At 42.7% G+C, this 23,862-nt stretch overlaps 1 protein-coding gene across 2 annotated transcripts in view; it reads left to right on the top strand.

The window, feature by feature from the left end:
• Nucleotides 1–23,862, top strand: part of LOC308109049 (cytosolic 10-formyltetrahydrofolate dehydrogenase-like) — a 116,552-nt gene that overhangs the window by 51,555 nt on the left and 41,135 nt on the right. For both annotated transcript variants that reach the window (XM_080462395.1, XM_080462396.1), the window contains exons 8-14: nucleotides 9,614–9,739; nucleotides 9,831–9,922; nucleotides 10,728–10,872; nucleotides 10,952–11,071; nucleotides 11,768–11,895; nucleotides 17,964–18,114; nucleotides 18,217–18,287. In XM_080462395.1, the coding sequence (XP_080318521.1) occupies nucleotides 9,614–9,739; nucleotides 9,831–9,922; nucleotides 10,728–10,872; nucleotides 10,952–11,071; nucleotides 11,768–11,895; nucleotides 17,964–18,114; nucleotides 18,217–18,287 (833 nt within the window). The remainder of the gene's footprint in view (nucleotides 1–9,613; nucleotides 9,740–9,830; nucleotides 9,923–10,727; nucleotides 10,873–10,951; nucleotides 11,072–11,767; nucleotides 11,896–17,963; nucleotides 18,115–18,216; nucleotides 18,288–23,862) is intronic.

Genomic DNA, 23,862 nt, shown 5'->3' with positions numbered 1-23,862 from the left:
TCGACTCCTTATTTTACTCGGCCATTGGACTTGCAACATATTTTAATCGTCTTGACTGAGTCCAACTCTGTTTTTAAACCTGGGTTAAAGCTTGAATCTTTTTTTGATTGTTTTTTTTTAATTGACGCAAATCCACCTTCAGACGTCATTTGGACAGTCAGTCTTCTAAAAAGACGGACGAAAAAACATGGCACAACTTGAGCTTGGGACTTATGTTTCAACATTTCGGCATTTGATAGTGAATTTCTGCTCCTTTCACTTTATTTCTGGATGTGTCTGAATCAAATGCTTCAACATGGAGGAATGGAGGCGTACAATGATAGAACACAGCTCTACAGCAGTTTATAATGACAACCTACGTAAACACACACTGATTAAAGTTTTCTTTCAAATGAAGCCATTAAAAGGCTCATTTTATGGCAAAAAAAATTCAAGCTTTCCTTTACAGTAGTATGTAGTTTGTTTAGTAGTTACCGATGAACCAACAGTCTGACTTCGTTATAAAGAAGTTCTGTTGGTAGAAAATATTAATAAACTAGTAGCGGAACGCAATGCAGCCTCATGCACACCTCAGCCTGTGGTCATAACGCCATAAAAGACATGGAAGTGAAGTTAGTTACATGATTGCCGCCATAAAACACTCTGGGTTCACCTCCATGCCTGTAACGTAATGTAACGATCCCAAAAATCCCCGCAGAGGGTCGGAGTCGGGCTCACAGGGTGGATGACGAGTTTGACGTCACGCTTCACTTTCACATAACAGCAGAGAGGCTCCAATCTGGTCCCACCTAGCAAGGATGTTTTAAAGGATTAATAAGTTTTTTTGTTTCATTAAAGTGGACTTCATTTTCAGAAATCTGTTTGATTGTGTAAAAATATAGAGAATTTCATTACATACACAACACAACAAACACAACAAAGAAAAACTTTAAAGTGTAAATTTAAAGGTTATTATAGCAATATTTTTGTGGAGTAACATGTATGATTTTCAAGTACATAACATTTGAAGGGGCTGGAGGCTGCGATTGGGCCGACCCGGACGGGCCAGGGGGCGAGGTCCAGTCCAACGCTGCTTGCAGCTTTAATTTTTATCTATATTCACTTTTAAGAAGCCAGCCTGGGGTTAATTTATTTTATCCTGGAAATAATCACAGGAAGGAATGATGGGCTGAGATTTGGATCACAATAATTTTGAACTCAGATTTCCCACCAATATTTGAGTTTGAATTATTCTGAAATATTGATTACAGCTTCATTTGACATGTATGGACAAGATTTTAATGTCCGATATGGATTCATTGTAAATATTCCACTGCTATATCCCTCTGAGATGACAGTGAGATCACTATTTACCCTTTGTATAAAGTGTGTGTATGTGTGTAAAACTACACACACTTACGTTATTCGTGCAACACTTATAAATACACAATAAAAAACAATAGACTACAATGAAGTTCCATGCAAAAGCTTTTAGTGCAAAATTTCCACACAAGAACATTTTAACAATACAGAAAAACTCAAAACAATATTTTAAAATTATATAATAAAGGCTTATAAAGATTAAAGGTGCTGTAAAAAAAATAGTAATTTGTTGTTCAGTAACACCGTGTCTTGTTTTAGTGCAAATTTTAGAGAAAAACGTTTCACAAGAATATTTTGATAGAAAACTCAATAGACTTCTATAATAGACTTAAAGTATTAGAAAATAGATTAAACTACAACAAATTAAGAGAAAAAAATGTGTATACAGCCCACTAGTACGACTAATACAAACTGTACAATGGACTAGTGAACTGTCCTGAGGTGCATATAGTTGCTGATTTTGTTGTAGCAGCAGGAATTGTTTTACCAGGTGCCTGCCAGGCAAAGATGTGGGCCCAGTGGTAACAGAGGCTGCTGCTGGAGCTGTGGCTTGAGTGACTGTGGCACTGGTATGACGTCTGCCTGATGCCTGATGTGAAGGGAGAAGTACTGGCACTCTCCACTTCATCGTCAGAGTCATGCGCTCTCCTCACCTCTGAGATTTTAACAGTGGGGTGTTGAGTTTTAAAATGCCTGTGCAAAATGTTTGTGGAGCCAGACTTTAATGAAATTATCTTCTAACAAATATTGCACTTAGCCTTACTGTCTGTCTCAAGTGAAAAGTGCATCCAAATGCCGCTCCTTTTCCCTTGGCTCATTTTGCGGAACAACGGACGTTTCTCCCCCTCCTTCAGGCTGCTGTTGACTGCACTAACGACTTTGAGGCACTCGCTTTTATTTCTCTTTGTTTTTCATTGAGGCACTCACATGAAGGGAGCGTGCACAACTGCGTTTATTTCATATGCAATGCATATAAAATAAGCGCTTCTCCCTATGCTCTCTCCGTATCACTCAGTGGAGGAGCAAGGAGGAGCTTGTGTGAGCATCTGCGTGAACCATAGGTATGAACTCAGGGAGAGAGAAAAAAAAGAAGGGCTCCCAACCAAACGCGACTCGGTTGTCATCGTTCATGTTAATGAGCCATTCAAAAGTCAGTTTGTTCGTGAACGTACAACTCTAACGGCCAGTAAAGTAAAATTAGAATGGGAACCATGTGTGGAACCAGATCCCAGGTTCAGTTCGGGAGGCTGAAACAGTCTCTACTTTTAAGCAAGACTCAAAACTTTTCTATTTACTGAAGCTACAGTTAGGGCTGTTTTAAAACACTCTCTCTCTACCTCCCCTACCCAAATCAGGGGGTGTTTCCAAGGTTTGTATCTCCCCCACAATCTATCTCTCCGTCTATTCTATCCCTTCCTCTCCTCTATCCTCTCACCCCAACCAGTCAGCAGAAAGCCGCCACCTCTGAGTCTGGTTTCTGCAAAGGTTTCTTCCTGTTAGAGGGAGTTTTTCCTTTCCAGTCGCAAATAAATCTGCTCGCTCATGTGGATTTGTTGGGTTTTTCTCTTTTCTCTGTTTAAAGCACCTAGAAATGACTGTGTTGTATTTGGTGCTATATAAATAAAGTTGAATTAAAAAACCAACCATTGATAAGGATTCCTCCTACAGTAAAGCAAGCTGCTAACTAAGCACAGTTCTTAGCTAGATACTCTAAACATCACATGAGCCAAACTTCTCAACATTAGGAAAGCTTTACACACCTCAACTAATATTAAAGCATGCACATCATTTCATGACAAGGCAGTAAAGTACTGAGAAAAAAGAAAACTTACCATGAAGATTATTATCATGCACTTTTTCCTCTCAGATGTTGACTTCTTCTCATTCCTCCCTGTATTTCTGCAGCCTTTATTTATGTTTTTTTGGAGAAGCATTGCTGGTCGAAGGTGTACTATCAGAGTCTGTCACCATGCTGCTTTGTATGCTCATTTGTTTTCTTCTGGTAACTTGTTCTCGAGCAACTGCACCTCAACGAATGAGGTAATTGGGATTCTGTATTGTCATACTCGTGTGTGAGTTTGCTGTCAGCTCATTGGTCACAGAGAAGGAGAGGCGGTGGAATAAGTTGACTAAGTTTTGATATAAAGCGCCCTGTTTGTCATAAATTCCATTGACATCATACAGACTTATTTTTGATTCTCATGGTAATATGGGACAAAGTGCGTCCCTTTTCAGCTTAATACGGGACACATACTTTTGTTTGCGAATATGGGACGATTCCATTTTTCAAGGGACGGTTGGCAACCCTATGCGTGACAGAGTTGGGCTTGGGTGCTCTTTTCTATACCATACCCTCCCTCTCCACCCGGCTCCGGCACGTACTGCATGGTGGAACTGCGGCTAAACTGCGACTACCTCCTAAATCTTATTCGTAACGTATCAACTGCTGGATGTTGAGGGAAGGCCAATGAGAGCAAAGCACACGGTTGATTGGTTGGTTGTCAGGCAGAGTGTGAGGTAGACTTCAGGGGCTGTCATTTCAGGCCCTGTTTACATGACAACATTTCACGTGACAACACCTAATCCGCTAAAAAAAAGTGGAGGCGTTTACACTGCAGCAGAGACAACGATGTAGTTAGTATGCCGGACCACTGGAGGGCGCTGTTGCTTGATTTTGTAATGAAACTACACAGACGTGTGTGCAGAGAACAACACACTATAAACGTGATGACAATGGAGAGAACCCGACATCCGCATGGACTGATGACACGTCGGATGCTATCAGGGGAGAGTCTCAACTATTAAACTACTGATCTGGACGATAAAACTAGAATATGGACCGCGAGTCGTAGCACTACGCGGCTGCTATGTTTGTTTACACCTGAATGAGCAGGAGGGAGGGGGAGAGATGTGCATGCGTAGTAACAGGCTCTGTAGCCTCCAGCAGTCTCTGCAGGAGGGATTTGCCCCATGAAAGAATCTTTCCACCTTGGAAGCCGGATTAAAAACTTTGCGGATACAGTGCATCCGCAAACTGGCGTTGTGTAAACGGACCCCCCAAAAGTGAAGCAAGTTTTGCAGACACTCGAATTCGTTGTTGTGTAAATGGGGCCTTAGAGGGACAGCACAAACGGCTGTAACTCAGTAAAGTCTAGCGTCATCTTCTAATTATTACTCATTCAATTCTGAAAAATTACAGTTATCCGGCAGTGTCGAGCATGTGATGTAAATGTGTTTGAGTTTGAATGATATGAAAAAAACAGGAGTGGGTGGTAGTGTGTGGGTGGTTATTCAGACACCAATTGAAGAACATCATTTTAAGAGTCAGACTTCATTTTTAGATGGCTGTTCAGACACCAATAAAAGTGGAAAAAACATTTGAAAGGTAATACTTGGTTTTTCAGACACTGTCAAGTACTCCTCACTTTTGTGAGGTTTAAGATTACAGTTTCCCCCACTTGAAAGGCGAGCTTGCTTCAGAAGACAAACTGGAATTCACTCAATGACCACTTTGTTTCCTTTCTTTCCTTTATTTGAAAGTTGACCCAGCCAAACAGGTGAAAAACTTTTAAATACAAACACAAAGACTCAAATGCAACTCAAGAATCCAATACTTAATTTCTTAGACTAATAAATAACCATTAAATTAAGTAAGAAATGGGTAAGAGAAAGTAGACATGTTCCATACTTAAAAATACCCTAAATAACTGAAATGCATTTTAAATCACTGCTCAATATTGATTTTAACTTTTAGCAGATTTTAAGTCTTATAAATTCATATTAAATTACTTTTAAAGATACACATTTTTTTCAATGTCTCTCCCACCAACATGTTACCATAACATTTTAATGGCCTTTTAAACCACATGCCTAACAACAGCTCATGGCAGTCAACATGCAAGAAACACTCATGACCAAAGCTCACCGGCTCCTTCTTCCTGTTTTTGATGCAAGCTTTCTGTCGCAGTCTCCGTTTCCTCTTGATTTTGCAGTCCAGACTCCCTGCTCACTGCTCACTGCTTTCTGAGTGAATGCCTCCAAACCTCCTTGATTAGCAGATCACCTCCACCTGATGCAATTGATCTGCTGGCTTCAGCCTGGAAGCCACACCCACAACCTGACACACTGAAGGCCTCTTCATACTCCATAAGAACAAGACGAAAGTTCGGCAGTGCGGGGTCCTGTCGAACAAAATGACGTCATTTCCTTCGGCCAGCTCCTTCTGGCCGAACAAATTTGTTTCGGCTGTGCCAACCACCCTGGCCGAACTATGTGGGAGCCGCACTGCCGAAACCTCTGCACTGCCGTGTGCTGCGCATGCGTGTTCTAGTTCGCTCATGACTATCGATAATATTTTAATCATATTTAGCTTGTAACAGCGCTACTGTACGAGCGCCGCAGCTCGTTAAAATGTCGGAGTGTAGGCTGATGTGATGCACCTGAACGCATCCCGAACAGCTGTCAGCTCCTGTAGTTAAAACTGGACTAACATCGCGCTCGGACAAAAACTTTTTTATAACTGAAAAAGTTCAGAGAAATGTATTTCTGAAAGCACTGGAGGCCAGAAATAAACTGTGCAGTTGAAAAGTTTAAACGCCGCTTCACAGACTTGTGCCTGCGGCGAGGGGGCGTGGCCTGCGAGTTCGGCAGCTTCTTATCGGAGTATGAACAGTCCTGCCGAAAAAGCTTTTTTTTTCTGCTGCTGGATGACGTCACTGTCGAATTGTCTTCTTGTTCTTATGGGTTCAAAAGGGAGTATGCAGAGGCCTTGAGTCAGACAGAGGCACTGCAGTTCAGCCCAACACCTGCCACTCGATCTTCCCACGGAACTCGATGGAAAGATCGCACACAGTTATCTAGTCAATGGTCAGGGATTCCATTCTCGACTTCCTGCCTGCTCCTACTCCCAGGACCACCAAACGTTGGACACCCCGATAGAGGATTGTGAACTGAAGGTCCCTCCGGATGCTTGGATGCAGGCTTTTTGAAGCCAGGACATCTGTGTGCTGATGTTGCCAGTCTCACCTCAGGGGTATAGGAGCTTGCTTGCCACAACACTGTCTTCATTAAAGCATGTATCCTCCCACCACAAACCAGTAGTCCTGTTTCTTCCTCTTTGTAGACCACCAGCCAGTTTAGTAGTAGTATTGTAGTGGTTGGAAAGCTGGCCCCGCTTAAAGCAGCTTGGTGTTCTCTCAGTAACAACTCAAGCTGATGATACTGCCTCCCACTTTGGAGTTTCCAAGGTTCTATTTTGACCTGTGAAGCATTTTGCTGCCCCCCAAACCTGGGGGACCATCTTAACCAGGCGATTTAGGTTGCTCGATCGTCCGTCATCTACCAGGTTTCGGACAGCCGCACCATCAGGTGGCTTCCAAAGCTCCAGTTCTGGTGGCTCTTTTGTCACACGAGCTCTTGTGGGTGCAGCAGGAAAGGATTTTTTCTGCATCTTTCCATCTCTCTCTCTAGCAGTAGCTGATACATCCATTGCAGACTTAATTGGCCACTCATCAGCTGGTAGACTCAGGTACTTTGGGCCTTGCTGCCATGGTGAATTATCATCCAAGTCTTTTGGACCAGCCCCACAAGTGATGATGTCAGCAATGTTCAGTGGACCAAAGATCCACCACCAATGTTGAAGTTGCATGCTCCTCTGAATTTCCCTAAAGCTGTCAGTGTCAGGGCCCTTTATTAGGAGATCATTTAGACTCACCACTCTGAACTTTTTACTTATGTTCCAGGTAGGGTGTGGGTTGGGTACGATGAGGTGGCTGGTGTACCACACTGGACCAGTCCAAGCCTGAAGGATGTCTTAAGACCACTTCCTTAAAGCCCTGCGCTCGACCATTTCATGACCTTGAGCAGCATAGGTTGCCTTCCACTCTGTTCCCTGACCAGCTGCTTCTCCGTTCTCAGGAATGTAGTTTCTACTGCACCCTTGTTGCTTGGTAATGTGGCTGGGTCTTCCACCCAGGGGTGCTTGGCATGCCAGTGAGTCTTCTTACTGTGGTCATCAGCACCTGCGTATGTGAGGCCATTCTTTACCACTTCCAGCTCCCTTTCTTCAGTGAGAGTCATTTCTTTAGTGCTTGGCTGACAATTCCCGGATGAGCCCCAAGGTTGGATAACGATTGCGGATTGCTGGCTTTGCGGAGAATGAAAGGGAACTACACAGGTGTGATCTTCAAATTTCACAGCAGCAGTTCTCATAGTCCTTGCGAAATGCGTTCTTGTTCTGCGGGCTGATACAGCAACCTCCTCTATCAACTCTGGATGGGTGCCAGCAACAGTTTTTCCCATTGGGCCGTCCCACAGCACGAGGTCCCCCACTGTACGGATTTTTTGTGGTGCCAGCTGACCCTCCTTGTGACTTATGAGGAGGTGGATCTCGCTTGGCCTTTATCAGGTCACTGAGCGGGACATCTGGGAAACACTTTTGCAGTTTTCTAACTGACACATGCCTATGGATGTCTGCGATCCTGTCTAGGCCATAGCAAACCAGCTGGTGGGAACTGAACGTGCCTCTTGAGGTGCTGACACGGATTTTCAAAAGGTACCGCTTTGTTTTAACAAGGGCTTTCATGACTCCTACATCATCGACCACAAGCGAGACGTTTTCACTTCTGAGATTAAGCCGACCTGCTGCCTCATGAGTGATATAATTGGTCAGGTTGATCAAAGTCCCAATCCTTTGTCCAGTATTAGCACTCACTTCCAAAAGCATCATGATGACAGGCCACTCCACTACGCCGCTCTCTGCCAGCAGGCTTGAGTGACTCTTTGCAGCATGAGAGGCGCTTACAGCTGTGTTGCTGAAAGCATCTCATCATTGTTGGGTCAATTCAAGTGGGAGCTTTCCGAAGAGTTTTTCTTGGGCCTCTGTGTAATTCCTCCTGCTACCACCTCCCACTATTCTGCCTCTGCGCCTCTTCTGGGTTGCGCTGCTTCTGAACGTTTCAGCAGTGGGACACAGATAATAGTGGTGGTCTTTGGCTCTCTTTTCCTCACACGCAGAATTGTTGCACAGGAATGACGTTTTGCAGTAATTCTCATCATCATGGAGCTCCAGACATTTCCAGCAGACTCCCAGTTTCCGTACTGCATCCTTCTTCTCTGTGAACTTGAGCCCACGGAACTTTTTGCAGAAGTACAGCTTTTTCTTATGCTTGATGCCCCACAGACAACACATCCTGAGATAAAGTGACTCGACTGGTTTGAGGCTCTGGTTCTGGCTTGCCTTTGTTCAGGTGGGGTGTCACCCACAACCTGACACACTGAGTCAGACAGAGGCACTGCAGTTCAGCGCAACAGACACCAAGAGAAGTAGCAAAACATTTAAAAAACTAGGCTTATCCATTATTTTTGGTTGACTTTTCAGAAACCATTAAACGTGGAAAAACCTTTTAACCATTATTTTTGTTTGGCTTTTCAGACATCAATTAAAATAGAAAAATATATTAAAAGTAAGACAAGAATTATTTTGAGTTCACCCTGAAAAAAATGCATGTTTATGAGACATATGGATGACATAAGGTCAGCCACAAGTGGTCCATATCTGGCATGAAAGATCTGGACCAGATAAACCAAACCACATTCGGGCCACGTGCGGCATACCATCATATAAACGGTGCTGTCATTGCCGGACCTGGCACACATCCGGTTGACATACAACTTGCCATGCCAGAAGTCAGCCAGCAGTGCCGGATTGATGCCGGACCCGTCTGCTATGTGAGGACCGTCCAGTACATGGTGTCCGCTCTTACCGGGTCCGCTCCTCAGAAGTTCTACTGTATATACAAATAGAACAGGAGTAATCAGAGCAGCATAAAAATGTGCTGTCAGTTCTGTATCAGTGTTTTATTTATGTGGTAGTGTGTGACTGTCAGAAAGAGACAAACTAAGCAGTTTGCAGACGGTGTCTGAAAAGTCCTTAAAATTCAGTAAGTTATCGAATAATTTCAAAAACAACTCCTGAAATGATTACTTTCAGTGATGTAGTTAAAGTTTTTATCAACTGTTATCTGAATGTTTGTAAAGCATGGTTTTTTAATATATACCGATATCTTTCTTATGTGATGCATTGTATTCTACTTCTATCTATGTATATTATGCACTGTGCATATTTCAATGATAGATGTTGTAGGTTTCTTTGTGTTATCTTGAGTTTTGAAATACTTTGTCTTGATAAATCTCATGATTATGCCTCCAGCTGTAGATGTACAAACATGCTGATTTTTGTGTGCCGGTCTAGTTGCTGGTGAAGAATCTACAGTTTGACTCTGGTAAAATGATCGCTGCAGCGCAGTATTTTCAGTCCGGTAGCAGTACTACTTTGGAGCTGACTGAGGCAGAGAAATCCTTTGCTGAGCAGATGAAGGTAGGAAATCTTCTGATAATTCAAGAGAGATTAGAATAAATTCTAACTCTCCTTTTGTTGTTGTGCTGATCCAAGCTTCTTCTTTCTTCAGGCAGTGTGGAAGAGCATCCTGACGAATGTCAGCATGATAGATGACTCCACAGATTTCTTCAAGTCTGGTGCTGCTTCCATGGATGTGGTCAGGTAACAAAACCTGAACTATGACAACTGTATAAGGTGTTAATTTCTCGACCTTCACTCCAGACATGTCCGACTTGGGTGGCCCTACCAGGAGCATGTGTTCCGGATGGCATCACTCTGGAGATCACTAGACGACCAAGCCCTTCCGCCTTAACAAGGCCACAGTCCAGGAAGGGCTCCTGCATTTTATTACATAAAAATATTACATGAGATTAATTGGAAAAGATTTTGTTATATCTAGATTTTCTAAAAGAGAAGAGACAGAACATTATCCATCCATCCATCCATCCATCCATCCATCCATCTATCCATCCATCCTCTATCCGCTTATCCAGTTAAGGGTCATGGGGTGCTGGAGCCAATCCCAGCATACTGTGAGCAAGGGCAGGATACACTTGGACAGGTCGCCAGTCTGTCACAGGGCACAGAACATTATTTCATGTTTTTAATTGTCCAGTGAGATTTCAAAAGCTGTTATTTTGTTGTTGCATTTTTTTTTCATACAGAAAAGGCATATTTTCTGTCCTTACTTCATGTAATAGATTTTTTTGTTTTGTTTTTTAACCATTGAGTGTAGAGAACAGATTATTTAGACATAATTAATCATGCTGAGTAACCTTTAAAAGATCTAAATATGTGTATCTGGTTATGGAAAAATATTTTGCTGAATGTTCTATCTGTTTGAAGATATGAAAATTTCAAGGCATCTCAGAGAAAATATCCAACACTGTGTCCTCTTTATCGAAGTTAAAAAACAGTCAGTTTCTCCCATACCGTTTGAAAGTTTTCTGGCTCATGTTGCTTTCAGGCTTGTTGAGGAGGTGAAGCTTCGGGCCAGCTGCCTGCTGCAGAATGAGGATGTGTATATGAACACCACCTTCCAGGATTTCATCCAGATGTGTGTGAGGAAGCTCAGAGGGGAAGATAATGCACAGGAGCTGTTCATTGATTATGTGAGATCTTTCAATCCAGTGTGTGTTATTTATCAAATCAAGAACACGTGTTGATGAGTGCTGTTGTTCACTGCCTCAGGTGGAGAAAAATATCAACAACATTACTATAAAGATGCCTCATCAGCTGTTCATCAATGGAGAGTTTGTTGATGCAGAGGGAGGAAGGACCTATCAGACCATTAACCCCACTGACGGCACGGTGAGAAACTTTCCCACCAGGATAGTCTGGGGACTCGGATAGATTTGGGAAGGGTGTTCATGTGCGTGTATGTGTGAGTGTGTGTGTGGTCCAGTCTGGAATGGTCCAGTCTGAAAGTGGACATTCCTCACGTTTAGTGGGTAGCCACAAGCAACTGTGATAGATGGTCTTCAGACCAGGTGTCAATGTCAAGGTCTCACTACTCCTTCCTCACGACTTCTTCCTCACTACTCCCTATACTTAATCATCTACTCCTTCTTCACTACTCCCTCTACTTCTTCCTTACTACTTTTTTATCTGCTTCTTCAGATTGTTAGCTTTGTTTGTTACCTACCCAAAATGTGCTGCGCTGTACGTTATACTCTCTCTCTTGGGCCGCTAGAGTCCCTGATGCTTTCACAATGTATGCGAACTAGACCACAGTTCACTGGCAAGTGAACCAAGACCCACGTTTTTAGGTGGACCAGAGTTAATCTCTTTGTTCCTAACCAGAGTTTGAGTGAGCTTTCACACTTGCCCAAACAGAGCGGTTTTAGACTCATCAATGTGTCCACTAAATAATCTAACTCACTTTCTGTGCAGTTCAACCATAGTCAAGGTGAGTGGTGTACGATATTATAAATCTAATGGGTTTGTGATCAATGTATGCTTAATTACTCCTTTCTGGCTGTGTGACTGATATGTTGGGCCATCCAGGCTGTCTGCGACGTGTCTCTGGCTCAGATTATTGATGTGGACAAAGCTGTGGCTGCTGCTAAAGAAGCCTTCGAAGAGGGAGAGTGGGGCAAGATGAACCCAAGAGACAGAGGCAGACTCATCTACAAGTCAGTACACACGCACGCACGCACGCACGCACGCACGCACGCACACACTACATTGTCAAATACAACACAGTCATTTCCAGTTACTTTTACAGTGAAAAGACTGCAGAACCAGAGTCAGAGGAAGAGACCTTCCGTAGAACCAGACTCAGGTGGAGACTTTCTGCAGAACCAGGCTTACAGATATAGGGGTTTGGGCTTTTTTGGTTAGAGATTAGATGGTGAGAAAAAGATAGGATAGAGTGGCAGATTGTGAGAAAAGATTCAAATATATTTTAGGGGGTAGGAATTCTCAGACATAAATCCATTCACTGCAGATGTGATGAGGGCGGGAAGCTCAGACCATGAATATCCAATTCCACTGTCAGAGATCCTGCAGATAAAGAGTGAGCAGAGAGAGAATGAGAATGGGGCGGTGGAGGTGTTCACACCTTGTGGTGTGCATTCACACTGCACCTTTAAGAGCAGGCCAAACCACCTGGACAATGTCACTCAAATACAACAGATGCTCACTTGAGACTGCTATATCCGGAAATGAACGCTCGCCAGAGAGTAAATAGAGCATGATGATGTTGGCATTTAGATTTGGTCATTAGTATTAAATTACTGTAAGTAATAGATTACTGAGAGTAATAAATCACCTGAAAAAATTTATGAAAAGTTTAAATAATTTTTTTTAAGTAAACTGTCTTTTACTTATTAATAATTCTTAAATTAATTGATTAATTGCTTAAAGTTATTGAATTATTAAAACTAATTTAGGCCTTGTCCACACAAGTCAAAACTATCTTTTTTCTCCCCGGCGTTCTCAAAAAATTCCGTCGCCCCGTCACTATGAACACGGCTCAACATGAGGCTTCTGGGCATATAGTACATATGCCAGGACTATAGGGGCGCTATGACTCACCAAATATACCAAAAATTCAGAAGAAGACACTGAGCACATAGAAAGACTCCTGCTCATAGACTTCTATATAACTCCGAGTTATATACAGTAAGTCTATGGCCCTACTCCTCCTCTGGTTCACGTCGGTAGCTTCTGCAGCTCGACCTAGATCATGTAGTCAGGGATTGTTGTGGTTATCAGATGACATTGCAGACCATGGTGGTGGGGAGAGGGGCGGCAATTACGTCATCTTTTTTCAAGAGATGATCGTCTTTGTCGTCCACTCCTCACACTGGGACCCATAATCCAAAAAAACTGTTTAAAATGCCGTCTCGTGTGGATGATCAGCCAAAAACAGTGCGTTTTCGTGAACCAGCGTTCTTGTCTGGATCGCCCCTTATTATTGGCAAATTATTAATTTTAATAAATGAGTTATTTATTCATTAATAATTAAAAGGGGCACAGCCGGTGAATCCAGAAATATCTAATTGCCAAACTGTCAGTATTGTTGGAAAAGGATTTATTTAAGTTTGTTAATATTTCTGTGTAAAATATAACAATCTTAATAAAAGGCAAGGTGTGAGATTCAAGCACAGACTGTTACAAACCAGCAAATGTCAACAATAAATATACAATAATAACGTGGAATTACAGGCTGTTTATCAACAAAAAAATTATTAATTCACAAATCAATTCAAAAATGATTTCATAAACCAACACATCTAACTAGTTAACGTCATCTAACACTGGGATGTAAGCTACTAAACAGCATACGCTATGTACAGAGTGTGTGTGTGTGTGTGTGTGTGTGTGTGGCTGTGTGTGTGTGGCTGTGTTGCAATGCTTAAACCGTGTGATGGATGAGCTGGGGCATGGCAGTTGCTTAGCAACCAGATAAACAGGACACCTGAGGCTCACGCATGTGCAACGGTGTCTCGCAGAGCCAAAATGGCTCAACAAGATCTCGCCCTGAGAGCGCGATCATGTAATTCCAGCGTGATCGCAGATGATAGCGTGGGAAATCAGCGTGAAATGTGAATGAAAACATCTGGAGAGCGCTGCTGGTAAGATGGTTGTATTGATACATATATATATAGTACAGACCAAAAGTTTGGACACACCTTCTCATTCAAAGAGTTTTCTTTATTTTCGTGACTATGAAAATTGTAGATTCACACTGAAGGCATCAAAACTATGAACTAACACATGTGGAATTATATACTGAACAAAAAAGTGTGAAACAACTGAAAACACGCCTTATATTCTAGGTTCTTCAAAGTAGCCACCTTTTGCTTTGATTACTGCTTCGCACACTCTTGGCATTCTCTTGATGAGCTTCAAGAGGTAGTCACCTGAAATGGTCTTCCAACAGTCTTGAAGGAGTTCCCAGAGATGCTTAGCACTTGTTGGCCCTTTTGCCTTCACTCTGCGGTCCAGCTCACCCCAAACCATCTCGATTGGGTTCAGGTCCGGTGACTGTGGAGGCCAGGTCATCTGGCGCAGCACCCCATCACTCTCCTTCTTGGTCAAATAGCCCTTACACAGCCTGGAGGTGTGTTTGGGGTCATTGTCCTGTTGAAAAATAAATGATGGTCCAACTAAACGCAAACCGGATGGAATAGCATGCCGCTGCAAGATGCTGTGGTAGCCATGCTGGTTCAGTATGCCTTCAATTTTGAATAAATCCCCAACAGTGTCACCAGCAAAGCACCATCACACCATCACACCTCCTCCTCCATGCTTCACAGTGGGAACCAGGCATGTAGAGTCCATCCGTTCACCTTTTCTGCTTCGCACAAAGACACGGTGGTTGGAACCAAAGATCTCAAATTTGGACTCATCAGACCAAAGCACAGATTTCCACTGGTCTAATGTCCATTCCTTGTGTTCTTTAGCCCAAACAAGTCTCTTCTGCTTGTTGCCTGTCCTTAGCAGTGGTTTCCTAGCAGCTATTCTACCACGAAGGCCTGATTCACACAGTCTCCTCTTAACAGTTGTTCTAGAGATGTGTCTGCTGCTAGAACTCTGTGTGGCATTGACCTGGTCTCTAGTCTGAGCTGCTGTTAACCTGCGATTTCTGAGGCTGGTGACTCGGATGAACTTATCCTCCGCAGCAGAGGTGACTCTTGGTCTTCCCTTCCTGGGGCGGTCCTCATGTGAGCCAGTTTCTTTGTAGCGCTTGATGGTTTTTGCGACTGCACTTGGGGACACTTTCAAGGTTTTCCCAATTTTTCGGACTGACTGACCTTCATTTCTTAAAGTAATGATGGCCACTCGTTCTTTACTAAGCAGCTTTTTTCTTGCCATAATACCAATTCTAACAGTCTATTCAGTAGGACTATCAGCTGTGTATCCACCTGACTTCTGCACAACACAACTGATGGTCCCAACCCCATTTATAAGGCAAGAAATCCCACTTATTAAACCTGACAGGGCACACCTGTGAAGTGAAAACCCTTTCAGGTGACTATCTCTTGAAGCTCATCAAGAGATTGCAGAGTGTGTCCATAGCAGTAATCAGAGCAAAAGGTGGCTACTTTGAAGAACCTAGAATATAAGGCGTGTTTTCAGTTGTTTTCCACTTTTTTGTTAAGTACATATTTCCACATGTGTTAATTCATAGATTTGATGCCTTCAGTGTGAATCTACAATGTCAATAGTCATGAAAATAAAGAAAACTCTTTGAATGAGAAGGTGTGTCCAAACTTTTGGTCTGTACCATATATACACACACACATATACATGTATATATATATATATATATATATATATATATATATATATATATATATATATATATATATATATATATATATATATATATATATATATATACACACACACACACACATATATATATATATATATATATACATGTATATGTGTGTGTGTATATATAGTACAGACACATATACATATATATATATATATTCACATATACATATATATATTTATTTATAGTTGTAGTGCAGTACCGGCACTTTTAAATTTTACCCCTCAGCGTACCAGGACTTTTTTCTAGCGTACGGCGCGTACTGGAACTTATTGTAATGTCTGGACTGTCAGCCGCTACTATTTCACACACTTGAAACCCAGTGACTTAAACAATGAGGCTAATTTATGGATTTTTACTGGTAAACGAGATTCATGCCGACAATACGTGGCTGATGTGTTCAGGTGCATCATGTAACTCTGCCCTCCGTGGCTGCGCTCCAGGGCTGACCAATAATCCCCAGAGGAAAATCTCCTCTCCTCACAATCACAATCAGCATATAGTTTATGAACACAGATAAAACCCTCAGTGTTTGTGTCTTTTTGCAGTAATTTACTTGCCCTCTCTTCTTCTCTCAAGCTCTCTCTTTCCCTCCAGTCCAGTCCGTGGCCCCACCACAGAAGCAGTGTTTAAAACGTGTTTTTGCCCCATATTGGCGAGGTCATCAACATCAACATTTTTCACAATTACACACTTAAATCATTATATTACTGTACAGGCAGAACATTTCCTAAAAATTCAATTGAAATTGTATATCAGTAAACTGCACCAGGTTCCTGTCCTGTCCATTCCTACATGACCCCAGGTTCCTCTTCCTCATTTCTCTTTACAATCACACTAAAATCACACATAATTGAAATATTGCTGTCAAGGTAGATTTTAAAAAAATCATATTGTTTTCAGCAAACTCATTCATGTTCTACATGACCCCAGGTACCTCTGTGTCAATTTTCAAATGGATTCACTGCAGCTTTTTTTTCACAACTACACGCTTAAATCACACCCAATACATATAATGCTGTACAGACTGATGAAATAAAAATTCCCATAGGGACAATAAAAGTATATCTGAACTTATTCAGGATGGTGTGTAGTGACATCCACTCATCTCTCTTTCGCTCTCTCTAATTCTTTCCTTTAATTTATTTGGGGGGGAATTATTAAAAATCTTCCAATATTTAAAAAAAAATATGCAATTACAACATGTAGTTTAGTTTTTTTTGTTGTTTTTTTAATCTCACACTATTATAATGAAGCAGCCGGAGGACACACACACTGCACAAGGTGCCTTTATTTTACACTGACCACCTGTCGTACAAAATGTCTGCGCAGGCCACTGAATATTATGTTTTTGTCCTATATTTGTATGAGAGACTGATAGCAGGTCACCAAGAGGAGCACCGGCACTTATTTTTTTCCAATTAAAGCACTAGGTAGCAAACCCAAAAAACATCGTAGAATACATTGATTTATACACAGAGTTGAGAGTAGTAACTTGAGTAACATAAGCAGTTACATTTTAAGGGTGGGTAAATATAGCAAATACAGAAAAAGTTACCCCAAACATTTAAACAAGCAAGTTGGAGCCCATGCACCCAGCCATGTTGGACCCCCCAACCCCTTCATAAGGGTCCACTGCCAGTGTCAAATTAATTTAAGTTCATGGACTGGTTTATTCAAAAAACAATTACAGAAACATAATACAATGTCTTTATTGGTCGAATTCATACGTTACCCAAGCTTATAAATTTCCATTAGACTTCGGGCAAGTAAAAATTTGTCCGGGCAAGTAAAAAGTTGTAATCCTTTCTGTCAAGCCCTGGCCTTTATGATGGGCCTCTGGGCTGCTTGATGCCCTCCTTCCAGTCTTCAGTTCAGGTGGAACCCCATGTCTTGGTAGGTTTGTAGCTGTGTTATACTGTTTCCAATTTTGGATGATTGATCAATGTATGCTCCCGTGAGATGTTCAAATTTTGATATATTGTTTTTGAGTCTGTTTGGTGTTCCTCTGTCACATGTCTGAGGCCTTCACAGAATAGATTGCACACAGCTGGACCCAAATTTCTAATTCGATGACTTCGAAAGACACTTGGTTGCACTGACTTTTATTTAGGGGAGTAAAGAGAGCTTACTACTTTTTGCATTTGGAGAAAAAAATAAAAAACATGTATCATTTTCCTTCGACTTCACAATTATTCTGCACTTTGTGTTGGTGATAAAAAATCCCAATAAAATATATTTACATTTATTACATTTGTTTGTTATAAAACAAAAAAAAGGAAAAGTATAAGGGGTATGAATACTTGACATGTGTAGCAAATGAAGAAATCCTCTCTGTAAGTGAAATCCATTTACCGAGGTAAAGTCATTTGTTCACAATTTTTCCTCTTGTGTTTTGCCACTGACTCACAGACTGGCTGACTTGATGGAGGAGCACCAGGAGGAGCTGGCTACCATTGAAGCCATTGACTCTGGAGCTGTCTACACTCTGGCATTGAAAACTCATGTAGGAATGTCAATCCAGACCTTCCGTTACTTTGCAGGCTGGTGTGACAAAATTCAAGTAAGCCAGCTAATGTGAATGCAATAAGTTGTCTCCCGTGACTGATCAGTACAGATTATGCAATTACAGACCTGTAAATAATGTGGTGTTTTTACTTTTTAGGGCAGCACCATCCCCATCAACCAGGCCAGGCCCAATCGTAACTTCACATTCACCAAGAAGGAACCCATTGGGTAAGAAATTAGAAGAATTGTGTTATAAGAGGATTGAGAAATCGAATTTATGTTGGCTACTTGAAGCTTTATTGTTCTGCTATTCAATGAGTTTTACTCTGTTTGCTAATAACACAAATTTCACACTTCTGTACGTGGGTGGAGTCAAGTGTGCACGGCGAGCAGGATGGTTCCTGGTTAGAGGCTCTCTGCATTTGGACTTTAGCGTGGGGCTTCCATTCAATGCAGTTCTCTTTCAACTGTGCTGTGTAAGAACTCAGACCCTTTTTGTAAGAACAATAAGCCATTTCTCCCTGTAATGGCCGCCTCAAGGCATTTCGAAGGCTCAGGCTGCATGGCCACTCGCAGCAGCCCTCCACAGCTGGATGAGCACAACGCAACATCTCCTCCCCTGGCAGATTTGTTTACCGAAGTTGTCAAAATGAGTGGAAGGCTTCAAAGCATAGCTACCGATGTTTCTACGGTAAAGCAGACAACGACTGAATTGAATACGGTGGTGGTTGCGATGCAGGAGAGGCTAACAGAGGCTGAGTCACGTATTTCCTGCTTGGAGGATACCTTGGAGCGGCTTCACACTGATGATGGCGAAAGGAGTTAGCTGGTGGGACCGCATCCAAGCACTCGAAAACCAAAGTAAGAGGAACAATGTTAGAGTTATTGGGCTGAAAGAGAGTATCGGCACTGATGGGTCATTTTTGAGCTGTGTTCAGAGGATGCTGGCTGAGTGGCTTGGAGTGCGTGATGATGCAGAGTTTGAGATTGAGCGAGCCCACCAGGCCCTTGCGCCGTTCCCTGACCCAAACCGAGCTCCAAGGACAGTGCTTGAATTCAAGTGAAAATAATCCAACAGGTGTAAAGTTAACACTTTGTAACATTTATGCACCCAAAAAGGAAGACCCTCACTTATATCATAATGTAAATAGAGTCTTGGGAGATATGGAGGGACAAATAGTATTAGCAGGTGATTTTAACGAAGTGATGGATCCTATAAGAGCATGTCTAAAGGGTCACTTAGCTCTAAGGGAAGGAATGCAGTTGACATGTTAAAGGAAGATATGGGCCTAATTGATGTATGGAGGTCAATTAACCCTTCTAAAAGGGACTATACATTCTAGTCTCATTGTCATAAATCTTATTCTAGATGAATGAGACCCTGCCTTTTTTCATTATGTTGACATCAAGCACAGAATCCGGGCAAGATAATGGAGGGATGGCTGGAAATGTGCCAAACTTTTTGCGCACAAAGTCCCTAACTTGTAGATACTGAAAGAAATTAATGCCAGACAATCCAAAATTCCTAGATAGTTGTTAACAAATGTTGTAAACTAGTGATGGTTAAGATGCACAAAGCAAAGCAGGGAGTGAGTATGGACTGCTTGTAGTCATGTCAATCTGCAGCCATGCTGGGGCTGTACCATTCCAATCTTTTAGCCACAGGGTGATTACATTAAGATTTACAGCCCAGTAATATGAACACAGGTTTGGAAGGGAGAGCCCACCAAGTCCTTTTGGTCTTTCCATGAATTCCTTCCTTATTCGAGCAGGTCTATTATTCCAAATGAAAAAGATCATCTGGTTGAATTCCATGACTGCGGTAAAAAGACAGGTATCACTTGGAGCAAATATAAACATTTGGGCACAATACTCATCTTCGCAGAGTTGTTTCTTCCAATAAGAGATAATGGTAAAATAGACAATTTTTTAATATCATTTTTGCACTGTTCCAAAAGAGGGGTGAAATAATGAGTAAACAAGCTGTTACAGGATTTGGTCACTTTGAATCCTAAGTTTGGAAATGAGTCAGCTGCCAGTTCAAAAGGTAAATTGGGAAATTCCCCTGCATTCTTACGAATTGGAAAGTGTTTTGTTCAAATGAAGTTTGTACCCGAACAATTTTCCAAAATGGTTCCAAAGCTTGAATAACTTCAGCTATAGTTATGGTGGGGTTCAAAACAAATAATAATAAATCCTCCACGTAAAGTGAGATGGTGTGAGTTAGGCCGCCACAAGTAATACCGTGTATCTTTTTGTTACATCTAAGGGCTATGGAGAGTGGCTCCATGGCAAGGACAAAAGTAACAGACGTAATGGATCCCCCTGTTTAGTTCCTCTTTGTAGTGGGAAATAATCAGAGGAGACAGAGTTAGTATAAACTGAGGCAGTTGGGTTGCTGTAAATAAGATTAGTTTAATAAAATTGGGGCCAAATCCAAACCTGTTGAGTGTGTAACCTGTTGAGTCTCTTGCAAGATGCAGGATCAGCTCTTTGTTTTGAAAGAGATGCAACTTCACTATGAATAGCCGTGACCTGCTCTCGCCCTCACCTGGCTTTGGGGCTGAGCTCCGGTGGGCTCTGTCTACAGATAGCGGTGCCACAAAACACTCTTCCCCGAAGATGTCAATAAGCAGACTGGTGATAAACGCTGTGGGTCCAGAGCCCTCTGTGTTTTCCTTAATCCCCACAATGCGGACATTTTGCCCTCTGGTGTAGTTCTCCAGGTAACGCGCTTTCTCTCGTAATGCAACATTTTCTTTAGCCAGTGAGGTTTGCTATAGCTCCACGTTGTTCAATTTTCTGTCAAACTTGTTCAGTCCATCTTCTACAGCCGTGATTTGTTGGCCATATGTGCTCAGCGTCGAGTGATTTTTCTCACGGAACGAGGGGTGTGTGTGTGGTAGCATGCAGAGAGAGGGCGCAATGACTTGATACGTCCACCAGGTGGGCGTGATGGGGATTGCGATGACACACGCAGCCACTCCAGGCGTTTCGCTCGCTCTTTCTGGGGGTGTGGTGGTTGCTTAGCGACCAGATAAACAAGATGCCCGTCGCGCACGCATGCACGAGGAGGTCTTCGAGCGACGCGGTCTCACAGAGGCAGACTGTGTTACAGTAACGACCGGATGGCTTTGTCGGCCCGGTTCTGAGCGCAGGAGTTCTAACTGGATGTCGGAACATGCAGCCAGAACTCTGGTGACTATACGGATGTGTTTTGGTGGCACCAGATAGCAGTTTGGCTGCTAAACTGTGACTGTGTGTATGAGCGTTATCTAATCTTGATCAGATACAGGGCACATGCACGCAAAGTCGGGGTTAGTAAAAAGGGAGAATAGAGAAGGCGAGAGAGTTCTGGTGAGGTTTGGTTCCGATCCCTGGTTCCTCCACACAGAGATCGTAGTGGCCCGTGAGCTCACCGGTTCTCTGGTTTCTGAGGTGGAGAACCCGAGGTTCGTAGTAGCGATGGTGCATGTTAACGTGTTCACGCTTATAGACAAACCGGTTGCAGTATCGCAGCTGTCTGTTGACTTGGGTATGTCGTGTCAAAAAACCGACAGTTGTGGTCCAGGCCGGACGTTGTCGATGTACCATAATTTTCCCCATTATTTCCCTAAAAGATCATCATGAAGGAGATATAACATTTAAGAACAGCCATTTAAGAGATATGCTGAACTTGATGCAAAATACAGTTTATTCTCACACAGACATAAACCTGAGTCAGATCATGATATAGACTGACTAACGTGTTCTTTTCCTCTTTTATATGCATCCGATGTTCCATACATGGTGAGATGGTTCTTGTCTAATCTTCACAAGGAAAGCATTTGGACTTTCTGTAAATAACCACAACTTTTAAGGCAAGATGGTAACTTGAGTCTGCTTTTAACCTCTTATCGATACATTCCTTCTCCTGCAAGTCTATTTCTGAAAGCCAAGCCATTCTGTGTGTGAAATACCTCTGACTCAAGTCTTGTAGCACAAGACACAAGCGGTAAACATGTGTATGCAATAGATTGATTCTATGTGCAATACAATGCATGTTTGTACTTTACTTATTATGTAATTCTGTTAATCCATATAAACTTTTCCTCAACAAAGGTGATGCTTGAATTTGCTCGCGCATCGCTTTCTCCATCAGAGGAAACAGAACTTTGAATCAGTATTTCTTCCTTCAGAGACGGCTAAACAGCAAAACGACCACCTTTCCTTCAGTCTGACCAGCCTCTATCTTCCTCCTGCCCAGATCCAAACAGAAACAGAGCGGTTTCGTTTTTATGAGCCGTCAAAGTTCCGAACGCCAAATCCTGCCGCCTCCCTACTCTCAATCAAATACATGAGAAAACCAAAATGTCTCCTCAGGACCAATGAACGGATCCGGTTTTGAGGATCCATCTGCTGATTGGTCAGTGATTTACTTCACGCCCTCAATATTTTAAAACGTCGGCTGTATGAATCCTCTGTTGTTAACAAATTCAACTTTGCACTGGTTATTTTTTTGTTTAGTTTTTTGCTGTGCAAATTTAATGTTGGTCCCAAAAGCGCAGACGCGAGGCAGATGCTACGGCCGTTACCGTTGCGCTACCGAGTCCACTCGTCAGGTCGCTGGCTGGTGCTCCATTGTGTGAACCGCAGCGTGCCGACACCGGAATCTGCCGGTGCGCCGGGACGCCGGAACTGGTTCAAGCCCTGAGCCCCCCCTGAGTCCTGGCATCGCATCCGCGATCTCTGCCTCTACGCAGAAGTTGCAGCCGTCACAACCAGCGACGCGACACGGGCACCGACCGGCTTTGTGACACCGGAGTGTGTTCGCTCTCTCGGAACCAACACGGAAGTTGCGGCTGTCACATCTCTGGGGACGGAACCAACCGGCTGGCGTTCGCTCTCTTGGTACCAACACGGAAGTTCAGCTGCAGCTCTGTGGCTGCAAAAAATAAAAATGAAATAACTAAACAACTAGTGCAAAGCGGAGTATGTAAACAACAACAAAGGATTCACAAGGTCCAGATCTGCCGCCCTGGCTGAGATTACTGTTGCAACGTCACATACCTGCAGAGCTCTGAACCCCGCCTACATTTTAACCCTCCCCTCTGCGGTGGAAACGCGACCCAAATTTCAGTTGCGGTCTGCTTTGCCATTCCGCTCCGAATAGCTCCATTCCTTCCCTGCACTTCTTGTGCGGTGGAAAAGTTGCTTTGGAGTGCTGCGGTGCCTCTTGGAACCTCTTGGAAAAGTCTGTCTTGAAAATGGTTTTGACAATAAATCTGCAACCAAATCTCTTTATCTTCTCCTTCAGCCATTGTAGGTTGACAAAGCCGCTATTAGATCAACACAACTATATTTTTGTTCGTTCAGCTCGCTATAGATGCAGTCAGCTAGCGCTGGAGAGTGAAATCTCTGATGATCCTATTAGAGGGCTTGAATATCCTGACGTCACGCTAGGCCTTCTAGAAAGCCCTGAGTCGCCAAGATCAAAATCTGATTGGTTGAAGCAGCAGTGTCACCGACACTTGTTTTACGCTGCAGACTCCTGCAGAATTGAATCTGAAGGCCTCAGGCAGATTTCTTTACCCTGGCAACAGGTGATGGCTGAAATATGATTGGTTAAAAATGGAAATACACGTCCGGAAGCAGCGCAGCTGGGGGAGAAGCTATGAGAAGAAGCGGACAGACCATTTGAAATTGATTTCGAAGTATTCATGGACAAAATATAATTAGTATCAGCCTGTAATTCAGATCTTTTTCTTAGGCCTGCAGAGAAGACCTTGCAGGCCCTGACGGCCCGTCACTGCCTTTAAAATAT

Source organism: Lipophrys pholis (genome assembly GCF_963383615.2).
Source record: "Lipophrys pholis genome assembly, chromosome: 4".
NCBI classification, from domain to species: Eukaryota; Metazoa; Chordata; class Actinopteri; order Blenniiformes; family Blenniidae; genus Lipophrys; species Lipophrys pholis.
The sequence above is the reverse complement of the archived record's forward strand: the minus strand, read 5'-3'. Positions and strand labels throughout refer to the sequence as shown.